The 19,145-nt window shown below is 42.6% G+C and overlaps 2 protein-coding genes across 3 annotated transcripts; one reads left to right on the top strand and one right to left on the bottom strand.

The window, feature by feature from the left end:
• The first annotated feature begins 349 nt into the window (after positions 1 to 349).
• Positions 350 to 19,142, top strand: ca6 (carbonic anhydrase VI). Of its 2 annotated transcripts, none has more exons than XM_040047331.1 (11): positions 350 to 492; positions 1,071 to 1,250; positions 1,634 to 1,782; positions 2,180 to 2,275; positions 3,176 to 3,242; positions 3,380 to 3,537; positions 3,716 to 3,842; positions 3,978 to 4,061; positions 4,160 to 4,192; positions 4,277 to 4,878; positions 18,897 to 19,142. In XM_040047331.1, the coding sequence occupies exons 1-11, from the start codon at positions 402 to 404 to the stop codon at positions 18,927 to 18,929; spliced, it is 1,620 nt and encodes a 539-aa protein (XP_039903265.1). In that variant the 5' UTR covers positions 350 to 401; the 3' UTR covers positions 18,930 to 19,142. The 2 variants fall into 2 exon arrangements, with proteins under 2 accessions (XP_039903265.1, XP_039903266.1); XM_040047332.1 differs by having other exon boundaries at positions 4,277 to 4,901; positions 18,920 to 19,142.
• LOC120743804 (solute carrier family 2, facilitated glucose transporter member 5-like) lies at positions 4,899 to 13,216 on the bottom strand. The gene is made up of 11 exons (XM_040047687.1): positions 13,072 to 13,216; positions 12,870 to 12,968; positions 12,624 to 12,784; positions 12,420 to 12,544; positions 12,177 to 12,329; positions 11,949 to 12,074; positions 11,676 to 11,863; positions 11,438 to 11,548; positions 11,155 to 11,335; positions 6,780 to 6,907; positions 4,899 to 5,590 (listed from the first exon to the last, which is right to left on the bottom strand). Exons 1-11 carry the CDS (start codon positions 13,114 to 13,116, stop codon positions 5,366 to 5,368), a joined length of 1,542 nt encoding a protein of 513 aa, XP_039903621.1. The 5' UTR covers positions 13,117 to 13,216; the 3' UTR covers positions 4,899 to 5,365.
• Positions 19,143 to 19,145: the final 3 nt, after the last annotated feature.

Here is a 19,145-nt window from a genome sequence, read left to right as displayed (position 1 = left end):
TTAGACCGTTCTCTGTATTTGAAGATTTTTCCAAGTTAAATGAATGTGCAGAGAAAATACTCCTAAATGGATCTTGTTTCTTGATAGAAAGGTGCTCCTGATTGATTGATTGACTGATTTAATTATTTAATCATTGCCAAAAACCATAAACCACTGATAATGACATGACCTAGAGGACAGTGGATTTTAGAAATCAAATATGAGCTCAAACTTAAATTAAAAAGGGAGTTCAGCTGACAGCCAAAAGCTGCTCTCTTGACACTGTGGGACTGCTGGGAAGCGCTCTGGGCGTTTTCAGCAGAAGTTTCACCCCCCGCCCCCCTTTCACTTGCTGTTTCAATCTTGAGAGTAAACCTCTGTGAGGAGTCACTGTCTGCGCGACACAGCCAGGAGACGCAACGATGGAGCTTTTCTGCGTGTGTTTCTCCGCGCTTTTCGCCTATGTGGTCGGCGATGCCATCCCTCATCATGGAATCCACTGGACATACAAAGGTGGGCATTTTTCTTTCAGCGTGTCTGTATTAGTTTTAATATAATTTACGGCACTATTTTTTTTTTAAATCCCCTAGAACTGTGCTTTCACTGGAGTTGAGGAGTGGTGCGTAAAGCGTGCGTAAAGCCGTTTATTGTGCAACACAATTAATTAACAAATAGCACTGTAAAATAAATAAATAAAGTGATTGAAATGAAAATTGGGTTATTACTGTTTATTCACAAAGATCAAATTCCTTTGACTGCTTGGTGTCCCGGGTGACTTATTGGACAAATACTTTTCGGTTAACAGCTGGTTGACTCTTGTAAAAACCATGAAGGGACCATTTGGTGTACAGCGCAGCTGCTGCTAAGATTCTGGGGATGAATGTTATTTGAAGACGCAACATTATTCTCTTGAACAAGCCCCCGGCGTGCCAGGGAACCAGCAACATGTGAGCTATAGGTGGTTAATCCATTTCAAAGAAGGCTAATGTAAATCGACAGTTCAAACAGTGTCAGTCAGTTCGTGCATGTATCTCACTCTAGGAACCTTTTGGCATTTAAGCGGATAATCAGCTGTCTGTTTTTCCATACAGAGGGCGCTTTGGATCAAATGCACTGGGCAACCCAGTACCCTGCGTGCGGCGGTAAGAAGCAGTCCCCGATTGACATCCAGCGGCGCAACGTTAGGCACAACCCTGACTTGTTACAATTGGAATTCAGCGGATATGACGCGCAGAAAGGGACTTTTCTCATGTCCAACAACGGGCACTCCGGTAAGAAAAGTCGGCAAAAATAATAATAGTAGCCTACAAAAAACCAAAAATTACTAAGTTTACTAAGTTCACTATTAACTTGCACAGAGACCACCAAACCACAGTTTTTTCTGCAATAGTTCCGGAACTATAAAGCCAATATTTACGTTGATGTTGAGGTAGAATTTGCATTTTTAGAAATCCTCTCTTTTATCTATATTTTCCGAGACTGCAATAGTTTTTGGAAAAGTCATCACTGCATCACATCGCATCAACAGCACTGATAACACTGACCAGCCAGCTGCTGAAATAAATGTAGGCTAAGGCTTTCCGGAAATCAGACATACAGCGGCAGCTATGTAAAGTATTCATGATTTGTGATGATATATTGGTGTCACCATCAGTTCAAATCGACCTACCTCCCAGTATGAAGATCACTGAGGGACTCCCGGGAAAGTACACAGCCGTCCAGATGCACCTGCACTGGGGTGGCTGGGACCTGGAGGCCAGCGGAGCAGAGCACACCATAGACGGGATCCGCTACATGGCAGAGGTAGGCTTACAAAACACAAAGGCTGGCCACTGCAGTAAAGCCAGGTTTTAATGTCCTCCTCGTGCTCAACCAACAACTGAGATATATTATAAATGTAGGTGCAGAAGTTTAAAGTGATGTTGGGTTTCATCAGAATGGAAACCAGAATGACCGGCATCTAGTAATCAGCACTCGTTTGTGAAACCATTTCTGAGCTGCGCACAAGCAGCTTCATGTTGAACAGTTTTAAGACTTTCTTTCATTTCATCAAACAGCTGAACAATCGATTTGTTCTTAGATTAAAACTGAATTTAAAGTTAGTAAATGCATTTCTATCTCCTGATGTTTCCATCCAAATCGCAGGTCACTTAGCATATTTGGCACTTAACCTCTCCTGACTCTTAACCTTCTCTTCCAGCTGCATGTGGTCCATTACAACTCTGACAAGTACAAGAGCTTTACTGAGGCCAGAGATAAGCCAGACGGGCTTGCTGTCCTCGCCTTTTTCTATGAAGTACGTGAGCCACAAATACCCCTTCCTCTCTTCTCTCTCTAACCACTAGGCTCGTACACAACTGCACAGAATACAAGTGTTCTGTTAGACAGAAGACCACAACTGACACTGTGAGAAGTTTAGAAAGTGAAAAATAACATGCTTTGCAGTGAAAAAACATGCATTTGGCAAACAGTCTAACAGTCTTTGAAGTCTGCGATACTTTGTTCTGCTCATCCTGCCGGGTTATAGGCTTTATTGAGTCTTCAGCTACACGGCAGCACAGTGAATGAGTGCTTGTTTCCACCGGGCTGCTCTGGATCTCAGACAGCCTGTAACCTTCAGCTATGAGACGCTTCCTTTCCTTTCCTTTGAGAGGTCATCGCCACAGCAACGCCACAGCTGGCATCCACTGTGGTAGCAGCAGTTTGGAGTCAAATAATTTAGATGCATCCAAGTGAGAGTTTAAATGCAACTGGGACTTTATTTTCACTTCTACAGCACTTTACTCATAAGTTAATATCTGACATCAAGCAAAGAAGGAACATTAAACAGTCAGAATGACTAAAAATTATAACATATCTGTAAAAACATGACCAAAACTGCCAGATGAGTGCAACAGTCACAAGTGACTCATCAAATGTCGGTTGTTGTATTTTTTTTTTTTTTAAAAGAAATCAACTTTTTTTTGGTTTCTAGCTCTTTATAAAACAAGTTAATAAATCTGGAGTTTTGGTTGTATCAGTGCCTTTTAAGCATGTTAAATACAATTTTATGATGAATGTTAAAGCAACACAAAGGTTCTAAAGAACTGTAATAATCCTCTAAAGCCTGCATTTGTGGGGTCAAGTCAGAATTATTTCTTTTCAATGAAAATTGAATCATAAACTTTAACACAGCTTTGTTTTATTTTCTTTCCAGGATGGCCATTTTGAGAACACCTACTATAGTGATTTTATTGCAAACTTGAAGAAAATCAAGTATGCTGGTGAGTTACTCACTAAAACAAACAAACAAAAGAAAAACCCCACATTGCTCTACTTGGGGTCAGAATCCAAATGTGACCTCTAGCTGAGCCATAACTCACTGGTTTAGTTTAACGTGGTGTTTGTGTAACCCTCACAGGTCAGTCCATGAACATATCCAACCTTGATGTCCGCTCAATGCTCCCCGAGAACCTGAACCACTTCTTCAGATACCAGGGCTCCCTCACCACTCCGCCCTGCTACGAGAGCATCCTCTGGACTGTGTTTGATACGCCCATTACTCTTTCACACAACCAGGTAAGGCCGCCCAGAGAGCCCTCTGCTCCAAAACTATTTTTTTCAAGAACACTAATGTTTTTTTAAAATAAAGTCATAAGCCTAAGTCCTAAGTGGAAAACTGTTGAAGGGAATTGGTTTCTTTTAAATCTATTTTGCTGCTGTGCCACAAACTTATCTGCTCTTCTGCTGCGTTCAGATCAGGAAACTGGAGAGCACACTGATGGACATGGACAACAAGACCCTCTGGAATGATTACCGCATTGCTCAGCCTCTCAATGGGCGTATTGTGGAGTCTTCTTTCTTGCCGCGCCTCGGGAAAGGAAGTGTGTAGTTTATCGTTACCACACGATTGCACAATGATGTTATTATTTTTATCCTTAGAACTGGTGTTGGGTGGAAGGAGATGTGCAAGCTTGAGTCTATTTCTCAGTGCTTCCTTTGACTGTTTGTTTTTTCAGCATTTTGTCGGCAAGATGAAATGGAATCCAGGCTCCACAAGATCGAGGGTCTGATAACATCCATTGGAAAGAACATTCATTCAGGTGCTTGCTCATCTTAAAAACTGCCAAACATAGCTATATGTAAGAGATGGCTGTATTTACTCTGCAGTGTTTGCTTCTTTCTCATTTCTTCCCTTTAGGTGGATTTCACAACTCAAGGCCTACCAGACATGGTGGGTGGTTTTAAAATTTGATATTGATCTGCAGTTAAAGTAAGATGGCGCTTCTCCAGCCTGATTCTTGTTTTCTGTCCTCAGAAACTGGCTCTTTGTTTCCTTTGGTGCTCAACTTTCGGGAGAAAGATTCTGGCAGTTATGCTTTGGCCAGCCTCAGCCACCCCATGGACCTGGACGCCTTCACCGTCTGCATGCACGTCCTGCCTCAGGTCGAAGGAGTCCACACCGTCATCTCCTACTCCAGCAACGGCAATGACAACGAGCTGATGATCTCCCTCGAAGAGGACAGGGATGCGAGAGAAGTCGGCCTCTGGATTGGCAACGAGTTTGTCAACTTGCCGCACAACTTCAAGCCCAAGGACTGGGTGAACTACTGCATTACCTGGTCGTCGCACACCGGCGGTGCGGAGCTCTGGATTAACGGCATGGTGGGGGAGCAGCGGTACCTCAGAAGGGATTACACAATCAGATCTGGCGGTGTGTTCATTCTGGGCAAAGACCAGGATGGCTTACTGGGAATCTTCAATGATGATGGCTTTGTGGGGAAGATGACTGATGTCAACGTGTGGGACTATGTGCTCACCACAGCAGATATCCGAGACCAAATGCAATGCATGAATAACAGCATGGTGGTGGGAAATGTGTTCAGCTGGGGAAACACCAAACTGAGCATGTACGGAGGGGTGCAGCTGGACAGTCAGTACAGATGTTCCTGATGCTTCTGTTTGTATGAGCTTCAACATGCTGCAACAAGCCAGAATATCATCTGTTGATGTTGGGGATTTGATTGAATTGTTGGTGAAGGGTTTATGGTATGTTTTACAAAGGACAAAATGCTTTTCAAGGCGCCTACAGGCCAATATTAAAAACACGTCACAGCTTGAGCCATGTACTGCATTCATATGTCATCAATAAAAGCTTACAAGAGACCTGCTGTCTGCTCATTGACTAATTCACACGTCCTTAACGCTGCATCTAGTGCATACACCGACTCACAGCAAACCTTAGCCTGGATGGAAATCTACCAACATCTGCAGGCGCAAATACAAAGAAAAGGCACACAGAGGCATCTAAAATTAAAACACTGTCAAGTCTTCTACCACACACACACTCCCTCGCTCCACACCCGCAGTGAATACTTCCTCTTCTATCAATGTTCTCCTTCTTTCTTCAGAAGGGCGTGGCCTTCTGTGCATCCTGTGGGCTCTCTTTGAGGCCTTTTGGCGGCAGATCGCCGTCACCCAGATTTAACTCCACTTTGTTCCTCTTTGCAAACATCTGGAAGACCTCCAGGAAGGTCTTCTTCTTTGTTTCAGGCACCACCAGCCAGATGTAGATCAGGGTGACCAGACAGATGACGGCAAAAATGATGAAGCTGTAGGGGCCCAGGCCTCGCTGGGGAGAGAAGGAGAGGAAATGTGATTTCTGGGTCCTCGACATGAAATGTAAATATGTCGGGAAGACAAACAGAGCAAACAAGGAGAGGTCAAAAGTGAAACACTACTCTTTATTGATGTTTCACAAGCATCTTCTTCCCTTGATTACACTTTCAGGTTTAAACACGTAAGAGGAAGTAAACATGAGATAAAGCTTATGTTTATATCTAAGATCACGTCATTCAGTGAAAACTCCTACACATAATGTGTCCTCATTTAAGATTTTACAATATGTTTTCTGGTGTTATAATATTCAAGCTCCGACATTATGTTTCAGGCGTTGTAAATGCAGTAAAAAATGTTTTGGCGCTCTCTGCATGTTTGCATTCCTCATGTATCTTCCTCCTCCTCATTCCCTATGTTGTGCCTCTTCTTGTCCTCCTCTCATTTTGTTTTCTCTGTCTGTGTTTGAGTACGAGGAGTAGGTGAGCCACTCCCTTTCCAGTTTTTCCCACTTCACTCGATGACCGAAACCAACACTGTTCTCTTGTGCTTAGATCCACCAGCTTCCCACCTGCCTGCCTGTTTTAATCAGCTGCTTTGATCACCCCGGGCTCCAGTCTGCCCTGTTTACTGTGAGTCAAACAACAAGCTAGTTTTGCACACAGAAATTGTTCCTGACTAGTTCAGCAGCCAGCAACACTAAACCATCCACCTAAAATAAACTCCTTCTTTTCTTGACATGCACAATAAATGTTCTAAGTGTCACCTAAAGGTGGAGTGTGCATCAGGTAGGTGAGTGATAGGTCCAAACTGCATTCTCTAGCAATGACAGCAATCAATAATAAACAGGAGGAACCAACTGATTTTTTAAAATGTTGTTCTCAGTTTGATACCTGAATCAAACCTCGGCCTCCATCTCATCCTATCCCCAGCATCCTCCTGTGTTACACAACTCTCTGCATGTCCTCCTTCACTACATCCATGGATCTCCTCTGTGTTCTTTCTCTTTTTCTCCTACCTGCCAGCTCGCCAGCTTGCTTGCAAATCTATGCAAACTCAAAAGAAAACATCAAAGTAATCCAATTATAAGTGACACAAAGGATCACATTATATCGAGGACATAAACTGCCTTGCTGGTTATGCTTGATAAAACATCTGCAGCTAATTCCACTGAAGTCTGAACCTGTAAAAATTGAGTGACTAACCTCGAGGAAGGGAAAGATTAAACCAACGACGAAGTTGGAGAGCCAGTGGACGGAGCCGGCCACCATGAACGCCGCAGGCCTGGCTGTTTGCCGGAACATCTCAGTGGCCACCACACAAGGAATGGGACCTGCAGAACAAAAATACAATTAACCACAACCAAAACACTCGAGACAGACATCATCAGTCTTCACAGTCAGAGAGGATGCTCATGTCTCAAACAAACTGAGTGCTGATGTACAAACTTTGATTATATGCCTGGTTACATCTAAACAACACTTCAGCTAATGGAGCGCCCTGCTGTAATCAGTATGTGTGTAAATAGCAACAGGTCTACTCAGACAGACTCACTCGGTCCCTATGGCATGTCCGATGATGTAGATGATGACAGAGGCGATGCTGACATAGGGCATCCATGTCACAGTCTCCTGCAAACACAGACAAGCAGCTCTCAGTAACTATTCCTTCTGATGTTTGTAAGCAGGAGCAACATTAACGGCTCCACATGGAGGCCTTGATGATCAAAGGCAGATGATTAATGTGCCTACTCTCCATTGTGTCTCTAAATTGTGCCTTTACTGCTGCTGAAAATGACGCCTGTCTGAAAACACTGGCTCCAGGTGAGGTTGCAGGTTTGAAGGAGGGCAACACTGCATTTGCAGTTCTGTCTAATAGTCAGTGTTTAGTGTCAGGTGTCATGGCTCCTGCAAACAAAGGGGCCAAAATATCACTTTACTGTCTCAGACCATGATGGGAATCCTAGACATACAACATGATTACAGGCTGGTAATCTGTAACACAGTGACACCGTTTGTTATTTTGGCTTTTTACTGGTTGCGTCTTGTTTAATTATTTTGCCAATCTGTCATCATGTCAGATTCTGCTGTTCCTTAGCTGTCCTGCAGGAGTTCTCACTGTGGCTTTTCAGAAATGGCCAAAACATGGGGATAAAGTGCAGGTGAAATTAAATCAAACATACAAAGATTACATCTTTAAATGGCTATCATTGTTGTCTTTGGCTCTGATCACTACTCGACTCGGCGCCACAGCTAATTATGGATATCCAATGAAACTCTCAACCTGGTAGCAGAACACAAAAGAACAAAACTGGTTGACTTTGATTCAGTAATCAAAGTCAAATTATTTAATTATTTACTATATTATATTTAGTTACTATATTTATTATTATATTTATTAGTTGCTGCCTACTCAATCTACAAGTGCGCAGGATGATGAAGAGGGACGCATTCTGGGAAAGTGGTTGGAGACCTTGAAGAAGCATTGTCAAGGCATGAAAACTGCACACTCTACTACATGTTGCGTGGTCTAAGTGACAAGTTGAATTCCACCAACGACAACACCAAGAAAGCAGATGGTACCTTTGTGCGCTCAGCAACCAAACGCCTTCATTGTTGGAAAGAACATGGCCTCTACAACCATGACCCAGACCCAACTACAGTGCCTCCCGAAATCGACCCCCACCATTTCCCATTGTCGGACACCGAACCAACAATCGAAGAAGTCAAGCATATGAATGGGAAAACACCCAGGCTAGACCACGTCGCTGCAGAGGCAATCAAAACTGGAGGGGATATCCTCATTTCTCAACTGCATGGACTAATTCGACTGATCTGGAGAACAGAGGAGAAGGTAAAGGCCACAGCCGTGAGTGCAAGAACTACCGTGAAATTAGCCTCTGTTCCACCACTGGTAAGATCACAATGAAAATCATCCGGTTGCGCCTGCAAAAACATTGTGAGCAGTAAAGCAAAGAAGAGCAAGCCTGTTTTCGACCTGGGAGGGATTGCTGCAATCAGATTTTCATTCTTCGCCAACTGATCAACTAAAGAGTTCAATGTAGACAGAGGACAGGGATTGTGTTCATCGATTGCAAATCGAAGATGATCTTAAACAACAATATCTATCCATCGAGCAAGCAAAGGTCAAGGCCATAGATCGCAAGGCCTTGAAAGACATCGTTGACCAAGCTGGAACCCCTACGGCACCCACAGCCTTGTATTGGCTTCATAGACCTCCTTTGCCAACTGCTAGGTAGGGACAAAAGAAAAAGAAAAAACGAATCATTGTTGTCTGACCTCCAATCCACCTGCATCCAGTTTCCTGCCATTTATCATGTGCCAGATGTTTGGTTCAGCTTTCTTTTTTGTTTTTTTTAAATCACCAGAAGCCCTTCCTGTCACAGTCCCAAAGGGATTTGGGTCTCCTCACGGCACTGAACTGGGATGATTTGATCTCTAAACCACTACACTATGGAGACAAAGCTGTTTTTAATCTCTGATTTTCAAACATTCAGCAAAATTGGGCAAATGAATAGCAGTTTCATGATCAGGTGCAGTCTTTACTCTTGTTCAAATTAAACTGATAACATATGTGCTTAATTTTTAATTTACTTTTTAATTTATATTCCTTTAATTTACTCCAGGAGGATTAGTGGAAAACAGCCCCTAATCCTTTAAAAAAAATCCATGTCATTGTCATTGCCATTTTAGGGATAAATGAAACCAAGGTGAACTTGTACCTGACATAGACATGAATGACTTTAACCAGACCACTGGCGTTTGTTGCTGATAGAAGTAACAGGACAAACTATAAAGTGTACAGGGCTATACTCTGTGCTCAGATCCGAAGTGATCAGACAACACTTCACAGTAAAAATGGATAAAGACCCAAAGCAAACCACAAAAGGGACCCAATAGTTTCACAAAGAAGGAGAAGAAATGGGATATTCTTTGATGGCCTGATCTCAACTTTGCAGTTACAGTAGATGCAGAACGATGTATAAAACGTCGCTCTTGAACAGATATTGGATACGTTTTTGTTAAACCACTTAAGTAAAAGCTGAAAATTTTTATTTCATTTATATGTCATTTACAAATGTGTAAGAGGAAAAATACAAAAACCTGTTTGCAGAGGCCTTTTCAACAATGCAGGTTCAAACTGGGACCCTAGACCAACACTGAGGTGATGTTTTTGTGATGCTTTTGTAGTGAAGTAGATTTTGGGTAGGTTGGTTTCTTACGTGATGTCCACGAATGCAGCGCTAACATCCACACCCTTCCCAGCCAATAATTAGAGGACGTTATAAGAAAGAGCCGTGCTTCACTAACAGAGAGCCATTTGGCATTCTTTCCCCGTCCAAGGTGGCCAAGAGCGTTAGGCGGCTAAGCACTGCAGAGCGGTTTTATTTCTTCAGGAAAGCTGTTCATTTGAGTATTGCCCTTTAAAAAGTGGATCGTGCCACACTGTTGTAGGCTTCTTGTTGTTTTATGGACTGGCCTTGACTGGCTCCTGGTTTTATGGTCTTTTTTACTCTGAATTGTTTGTATTTTGATCATGCTTTTATAAAGAATTGTATCTTAGGGTGTATTTGTTCTTGTTTTGTTTACATCTCTTTTACTGACTTGTTTGATCTTTTATGTTTTGTTGGGGTTTTTTTTGCCTTAATGGCGGTACGGCCGCTTGTTGTGGGGCTAGGCACGTGAGGTGGAATCCCCCCTGATACATGAGAGTGTACACACTGGGAAATAGGTAGATTGGACCCTTTAGATTGCAGTGGGAGTGACAGTGAGGTTTGAAGTGAAACTACACGGGTGAGTAATTGATGGCACCCTTGGTCACTCCTCTCTGTAGGTTGCCTCCTCAAGTTGCCGGTCTCCACTATTTTGTTCAGTTATTTTACCAAACTGCTATTTTACTAGAGTAGCACCGTAGCAGTGAGCCTTGTCTTTTTAATCAGTGTTTGTTAATAAAGTGTTTAATTAACGGTCTTGCATTGTCAGCCCTGCTACCTTAAGAAGTTCTCTTATTTTACAGGTCTATGCTTTTACTAGTTTTTCCTAATAAATTTTGATTGTAAAAATGTTCTGCCTCACCTCTGCTTGCTAATAACGAGCTTCTGTAACTAGTATGGCATTTGCATTGGCTATAGAAATCTCTCCTGGGGTGTAACTCCCTCCCCAGGTGGCGTTGTCAACACCCTTTAGTCATCTTTACTGGTTTTCCTCCTTTGCGCCACCACATTCTGATAAAAGTCCATCCATTTTGACTTAAATGGATGAAAGATGAGTGGGGGGAAAAGCCATAATCATGGTCTCAACAGCAGCAGTGCCTCTATTTTTTTTATTGCAGTTAAAACCATGAGTAACACCTTCATAATGTGCTCTTCATTGATTAATTATTCAATAGAGCTGGAACCCAATGGGGACAAAGTGCAGGTGAGGGAACAAAATTAAAATGAAACAGATAAAGATGAAGTCTTTAAAGGCCTGTCTATAGCTGCAATTAAATCAACCTCATGCGGCATTACTCTGATCCTGAGAGGTCTTACAAATCTCCTCTGATTCTTTCAAGGTTGGGGAACTAATAACTGAACCACTAGAGGGCAGCAGAGTGACAGGTTGCAGGCATTAGTAGCGCTGACAGGTCTGTACCATACCTGCAAGTTGAGTGCGACAGTGAGCAGCACACAGGCTCCGCAGCAGATCCCAAAACCACAGAGGAGGAGCAGGCGGCGACCTGAGGCTTCCACGACGAACACCTGGGATGACAAAACCCCCGTTCACAGTGGTTATCTCCATCTCACATGATCAAACAGCAGACAGACAAACAGCTCCTCCCCTCAGCTTTGCTGGGTACCTACAGCAGTTACACTCATAAAGACATTCACTGCTCCCGTTCCCACTGTGACATACTGGATGTCACTCTCCCTCACTCCTGCAGAGCCGTATATGATGTCTGCATAGTAGTAGATCTGAGAGAAAAGAGAAATGCATTATGGTTATAACACGACAGCCTGTGAATAAGCGAGAACATAGATGTTGTCATGCATCCTGAGTTATTGTGTGAGGGACGAGGACAACTGGATGGGCACGTCTCACCGCATTGACACCCGACAGCTGCTGGCCCATCATCATGACGACTATGGAGATCAGCTGCCAGCGAAGAGAGCGCTGGGACAGCAGGGAGAACACACTCAGGTGACCTTCGGCCTTCTCGGACTGGTCCTCCTGACGCATCTCCAACAGCTCGCTGTCCACGTCGTCCCACCCACGCAGGCGCTGCAGTGCTAAGAGTGGAAATGCATACAGTGCCATAAATGCTCAGTTTATCTTCGATGTGTAGTGTAGTTGTGCAACATCGCACTTTCTTACCTTTCGTTGCTTTCTTCTCGTCTCCATTCTGGATGAGCATGTACCTGGGGCTCTCAGGGAAGAAGGGGAGCAGCAGGAGCTGAATCGCGGCGGGAATACCAGTAAGGCCAAGCAGGAGGGTCCAGCCTGGACACACACAAGGAACACAGACACGCTTTTAAACCTATTCTTAAGACCATGTCTCAGCATCTGATGAATAAATGATCAAACATGTAAAAACTTTACTACCTGTGCTGTTTCCCAGTATGTTTCTAATGCCCAGCACTTGGGCGCAGAGGATGCCAAAAGTGATGAAAAGTTCTGGAACAATGCAGAGAGCTCCCCTCAGGTTTTTGGGAGCGATCTCACCCAGATACATGGGCACCACAGTGGAAGAGAGACCTGCAGATGGGAAAGCATGCACGGGTGAAGCTAAACCGCCTGATCACGCCTGATCCTTAACCTGGGCTGTTGTTAAATTCGGGAGCTGACCTGCACAGATGCCTACTATAAACCTGGCCACAATGATGATCTCGTAGGACTTGGCCATCTCACTGACTCCCATCATTATAGCAGGGACGATGGAGAAGATGTTGTTGAAGAGGAGGGTGCCCTTCCTGTAGCAGGGATGAAGCATTAGTTGCAAGAAACATGCAGAGCATGCTAAACTACACGTGGAATGAAGCAGATTCTCACCTCCCAAGTTTGTTGGCCAGAGGGGCCACCATCAGAGAGCCGAAGAATCCCCCGAGAGGGAACATGGACACGGAGAGAGACCACAGCAGAGTCAGGACGTTCTCCTCCATCAGGCTGTGGTAACGCTCCATGTAGGTTGTATTATAAAACTGCTGCATGAACTGAAAAGAGCAGGAGAGCACTGATAGGAACGAATTATCTTCCCAGCGAGTTCCATTCAAGCTTTTCTTTCTTTAATCAGCTTACCTGCGATGGAGAGTTGACCACAGAGACATTATAGCCGTACTGGAAGGACGAACCAAAGGCAGCTATGAGTGTTGCCAGCACCAGGACTACAGTTAGCCTCTGTTTTTTGTTGGGGAGAGGGGGACAACATCAGAGCGCTATTTGAAAAGTCAGAAAAGAAAATTGTGACCATGGTTGTGATCACACGTGGACTGTAACTCACCCCTTTCCTCTCCACAGGCTTTCCCCATTCCTCGGTGTCCGCCATGGCCGTGTTTGGGCTCGCTGTCACTTTCAGCAGTAATAACAGCACACTTTATTATTACTGCCCACTGGATCCTGCCTGCCCTTTGGACACCAGATTAGAGAGCGTGGCATTGATTTATGGTTATCGCACTCATGTTGCTAACTGTGCTCTCAGGTTAATTAGTTTTTTAATTTTTCTTATGTAATACACCTGGAAGATTAAAAGCGGATATGAATGTTGATATCTAAATCTTACATTGCACTGTACCCTTCACTAAACAAGATCAATTGATGCAGCTGTCATTAAAGGAAAGAATGATAAGGATAATGCATCTTTATTGCTTTATTGATCCATGTGCAGGCTGCAATGCATCAGATGGATTTATTAAAATATAAATAATTATATAACATAAATATAAATTAATAAATAATTCTTATTAATAGTTTTAGAAGAGTTTTAGTCTGAGTATTACTGAAACAAACCTTTGTTTCCACGCAGCCACTTTTAAGCAAATAATGAAACCACAAAGTTTGATTTTATACATATATAATTGTAAAGCTCAGCAAATTTTCACTACACAGTTGTGCTAATTTAAATTTGTGGTTTTACAGGAAAATATTTTTATTATAAATAGAATTATTTATATGAGAGAATTAAGGGAAATATTTATATTCACATTAACCATTGGAAACTGTGCTGATTTGTCCAAACTAGAAGCTTGTCTATATTAATTAGGCACTGGTTATCTGACAATTTCCTTCTTCTTAATGCAGATAAGACAGATATGATGGTCATTGGAGCACATAAATTACATTATTTGTCCCAAAACTTTGCGCATTGATTAATGTAACACTCTCCTTTCTGTTTTACAGATGGTACAAAAGGCAGTTGCTCACATTTTAACCAAAACTGAGAAATATGAGCACATTACTCCAATACTGAAATCTCTTCACTGGTTACCTTGTCAAGTTTGAGCAGGCTTTCAACGGTTTGGCACCCTCATATCTCTCTGACCTTTTACGGAAGATACCTATCAACACCATTACTGAGATTAACCACCTGATCCTGTCACGGCGAATAGAGTGAACCGTGTGGGGAAAGATAAATGAGGATCCACACGCAGGCACTCGCTGAAGGTGTGAAGGTGGTTTATTGTAGAACAAAGGTGGGAATGGCAACACGGAACAAAACTGATCTATACTGAGACAAACTAAACTATTGAGCAATACTGGAAGAGCATGTTGGAGAAGGACGCAACACATAAAAGTGGCTAGTGGATCTAAGAGCAGACCACAGCAACCTGGCTCAAGAAGCTGACTCCACTCCATGAGTGTCTGGCAGTACAAGTGAGCCAGCTGCTAGTCAGTGAGAGACACCCAGAATGGCTAAACGAAGGCCGGACAGTCCTGATCCTCAAGGACCTCCAGAAGGGACCAGTCCCATCCAACTACTAGCAATAACCTCCCTTAGTACCACATGGAAGCTCCTGTCAGGCATCATAGCGGCCAAGGTAAACAGGCACAAGGCTCATTAAGTGAGCAGGGTACAGAAAGGGATTGGCAGGAATAACAGAGGAGCATAAATCCACCCACTGGTAGACAGAGCAGTCGCCTGCAAGGCCAGACTGACCAACCTGTGCACTGCCTGGATTGATTACAAGAACTGGATGGTCCATATGACTGCATCCCCCACACCCGAGATCCTAAAAGCTTCACCAGGAACTCAATGGGGATGTGGCATAAAATACTAGAGGCCAACTTCAAGTCAATAGCACAAGTCACCACAAGCTTCTCCAGCTTCTCCAGCTTCTCATGTTCCTTCTTCCTGATGTTGCTGTCATTCGGTATCGCTACATCTGTCACCACAGCCATCTTCTTCTGCTTGTCTACCATCACTATGTCTGGTTGGTTAGCCACCACCATTTTGTTCATCTGTGTCTGGACGTCCCACAGGATCTTAGCTCGGCCATTCTCCTCCACCCTAGGGGGCGTATCCCATTTTGAGCTTTTGACTTCCAGGCCATACTTGGCACAGATGTTTCTGTATACTATGCCAGCCACTTGGTTATGGCGTTCCATGTATGCCCTGCCTGCTAGCATTTTGCTGCCATGTGCTGGATATTCTCAGGGGCATCTTTACACAGCCTGCACCTGGGGTCTTGCCTGGTGTAATAGACCCCAGCCTCTATGGATCTTGACTACACTTCTCCAGTCTGAACGACATTCCGATGTCATTGTTGTATCCTGGTGGTGTGGATCAGTGAATTGATATCTCGTTCACTCTTTGCATGCAGCTTGATGTCATCCATGTACAGGAGGTGGCTGAAAACTGCTCCATTCCATAGCCAATGATCTCACTGAGGGGGTTCAGGACTATGCAGAACAGCAGTAGGGAGAGGTCATCACCTTCTTACATCCCACATTTGATGGTGACTTGTGCTATTGGCTTGAAGTTTTACTTGCATCTATTTTACTTGCATCTATTTGAAAAAGTGAGTTTAAACAAAACAAATTATATGCTGGAATATGCAGAAAATAGATTTAAATGTTAAACAAATTTCTTCCATTCAGAGAATGCTGGATATAATTTAGTTTTTGCTTGATACAATGTGCATAAAGTTAAAATATTAAAACTAATAAAATGAGTTTTAAAAAGAGAAATTTTCATTTCATGGAATTTTATATAATGAAATATGCAGAAAAAAGAGAATTGGACTGAAATGTCTATTGTTTTATAACATATTCAGGTTGTGTATTATGTTTTTAAAAGCAACTAAGTAATAAAGTAACTAATTACTTTTGAAAATAAGTAATCAGAACACTTTTAAAGGAAATTGTGTAAAGTAACGGGATTACTTTATTGGAGAAGTAATCAGTATTAGCAACTAATTACTATTTTCAAGTAACTTGACCAACACTGCTCATAGATATTTACAATCTTTATATTTGAAGATATTCCTAAATTAAACGAATGCGCAGAGAAAAATGCTCCTTAATTCATGTTGTTCGTGGTAGAGAGGTGCTCCCGACTTATTTATTTATTCATTGTCAAACTAATAATGACATGACAGAGATGACTGTCGATTTTAGAAATCAAATATGTGCTCAAGCTTAAATTAAAAACGGAGTTCAGATTACAGTCAGATGCACAAAAGCTGCTTTTTTGACGCTATAGGATCACTGGGACCGCTCCGGGCGATGTAAGCTTAACGTCTGTGCGGAGTCGCTGTCCTGCGCGACAAAACCGGGAGACGCGGCGAAGGAGATTTTCTGCGTGTTTTTCTCTGCAGAAAATCTGTGGTCAGCGATGCCATCCCTCATGATGGAATCCACTGGACATACAGGGGTGGGCATTTTTCATTCAGTGTGTCTGAATTAGTTTTTAAAGAATTTAATGCATAGTTGTATTTTTAATCACCTCAAACTGCGCTTTCATGGATGTTGATGCGTGGTGCGTAAAGCGTAGAGACGTTTATTTTGCAACAGAAATACTCAACAAATAGCATTTTTGAAAAATAAAAATAAAGTGATTGAAATGAAATTGGGTTATTACTGTTTATTCACAAAGATCAAATTCTTTTGACTGCTTGGTGTCCTGGTTTAACGCGCTGTGCGTTATTGGACCAATACTTTTCGTTTAACAGCTGGTTGGCTCTTGTAAAAACCATGGACCATTTGGTGTACAGCGCAGCTACGATTCTGGCAATGAATGTTATTTGAAGACGCAACATTATTCTGCTGAACAAGTCCACTGCGTGCCAGGGAACCAGCAACATGTGAGCTGGGTGGTTAATCCATTTCAAAGAAGGCTAATGTAAATCCAAAGTTCAAACAGTGTCAGTCTGTACAGATGCACAGAAAGGACCACACCAGTTTTTTCTGCGTGAACTATCAAAGTATAAATTTACGTGGAGGTTGAGGTAGAATTTCCATCTTTTGAAATCCCCTCATTTACGTATAGTTTCCATGACTGCCATTGCTTTTTGGAAAAGTCACCACTGCATCACATCAACAGCACTGTCAACACTGAAAAGAAATGCCTGCTGCTGAAATAAATGTAGGCCAAGGCTTTCCTGCTCCCAGGAAAGTACACAGCTGTCCAGATGCACCTGCACTGGGGCGGCTGGGACCTGGAGGCCAGTGGAGCAGATCATGCCATAGATGGGATCCGCTACATGGCAGATGTAGGCTTACAAAACATAAAGGTTGTCCACTGCAGTAAAGCCAGGTTTTAAAGAACGTCCGTCTCATTCTCAACCAAACTGGGATAAATTATAGGTGCAGAAGTTTAAAGGGACGATGGGTTTCATCAGAGTGAATTCTTTTAACAAGGAAACCAGAATGACCTGCATCTATTAATCAGCCCTCTTTTTTTGAAACCACTTCTAATCTGCACACAAACAAATTTCTTGCTTCCTGTTGAACCGTTTCAAGACTTTCTTTCATTTCATCAAACAGCTGAAACAATTGAAAGTTAGTAAATGCATTTCTATCTCCCGATAGTCTTCAGCTACACGGCAGCACAGTGAATGAGTGCTTGTTTCCACCGGGCTGCTCTGGATCTCAGACGGCCTGTAACCTTCAGCTATGAGACGCTTCCTTTCCTTTCCTTTGAGAGGTCATCGCCGCAGCAACGCCACAGCTGGCATCCACTGTGGTAGCAGCAGTTTGGAGTCAAATAATTTAGATGCATCCAAGTGAGAGTTTACATAAAACTGGGACTTTATTTTCACTTCTACAGCACTTTACTCATAAGTTAATATCTGACATCTATCAAAGAAGGAACATTAAACAGTCAGAATGACTAAAAATTATAACATATCTGTAAAAACATGACCAAAACTGTCAGATGTGTGCAACCATTACAAGTGAGTTATTGAATGTCTGTTTAAAAAAAAAAAAAAATCAACTTTTTTTTTGGTTTCTAGCTGTTTAGAAAACAGGTCAATAAATCTGGAGTTTTGGTTGCATCAGTGCCTTTTAAGTATGTTAAATACAATTTAATGATAAAGCTTAAAGCAACACAGATCCTAAAAAACTGTAATAATCCTCTAAAGCCTGCATTTATGGGATCAAGTCACAATGATCTCTTTTCACTGAAACTTTAAGCATCAATGTTACACAGCTTTGTTTTATTTTCTTTCCAGGATGGCCATTTTGAGAACACCTACTATAGTGATTTTATTGCAAACTTGAAGAAAATCAAGTATGCCACTAAAACAAACAAACAGAAGAAAACCCCCACATTGCTCTACTTGGGGTCAGAATCCAAATGTGACCTCTAGCTGAGCCATAACTCACTGGTTTAGTTTAACGTGGTGTTTGTGTAACCCTCACAGGTCAGTCCAAGAACATATCCAACCTTGATGTCCGCTCAATGCTCCCCGAGAATCTGAAGCGCTTCTTCAGGGCTCCCTCACCACTCCGCCCTGCTACGAGAGCATCCTCTGGACTGTGTTTGATAACATCCATTGACGACAGTCATTCGGGTGCTTGCTCATCTTACAAGCTGCCAAACATATCTACATGTAAGGGATGGCTGTATTCACTTTGCAGTGTTTGCTTCTTTCCTTTTTCTTTCCTTTAGGTGGATTTCACAATTCAAGGTCTATCAGATATGGTGGGTGGTTTTCAAATTTGATATTGATCTGCAATTAAAGTTAGATTGGTGATTCTCCAGCCTGATTCTTTTTTTCTGTTGTCCTCAGAAACTGGCTCTTTGTTTCCTTTGATGCTCAATTTCCAGGAGAAAGATTCTGGCAGTTATGCTTTGGCCAGACCAAACTGAGCATGTACGGAGGGGTGCAGCTGGACAGTCAGTACAGATGTTCCTGATGCTTCTGTTTGTATGAGCTTCAACATGCTGCAACAAGCCAGAATATCATCTGTTGATGTTGGGGATTTGATTGAATTGTTGGTGAAGGGTTCATGGTATGTTTTACAAAGGACAAAATGCTTTTCAAGGCGCCTACAGGCCAATATTAAAAACACGTCACAGCTTGAGCCATGTACTGCATTCATATGTCATCAATAAAAGCTTACAAGAGACCT

This window comes from Simochromis diagramma, unplaced genomic scaffold (assembly GCF_900408965.1).
Source record: "Simochromis diagramma unplaced genomic scaffold, fSimDia1.1 OVJJ01000387.1, whole genome shotgun sequence".
Classification (NCBI taxonomy): Eukaryota; Metazoa; Chordata; class Actinopteri; order Cichliformes; family Cichlidae; genus Simochromis; species Simochromis diagramma.
This window is presented reverse-complemented; position numbering and strand designations above follow the sequence as displayed.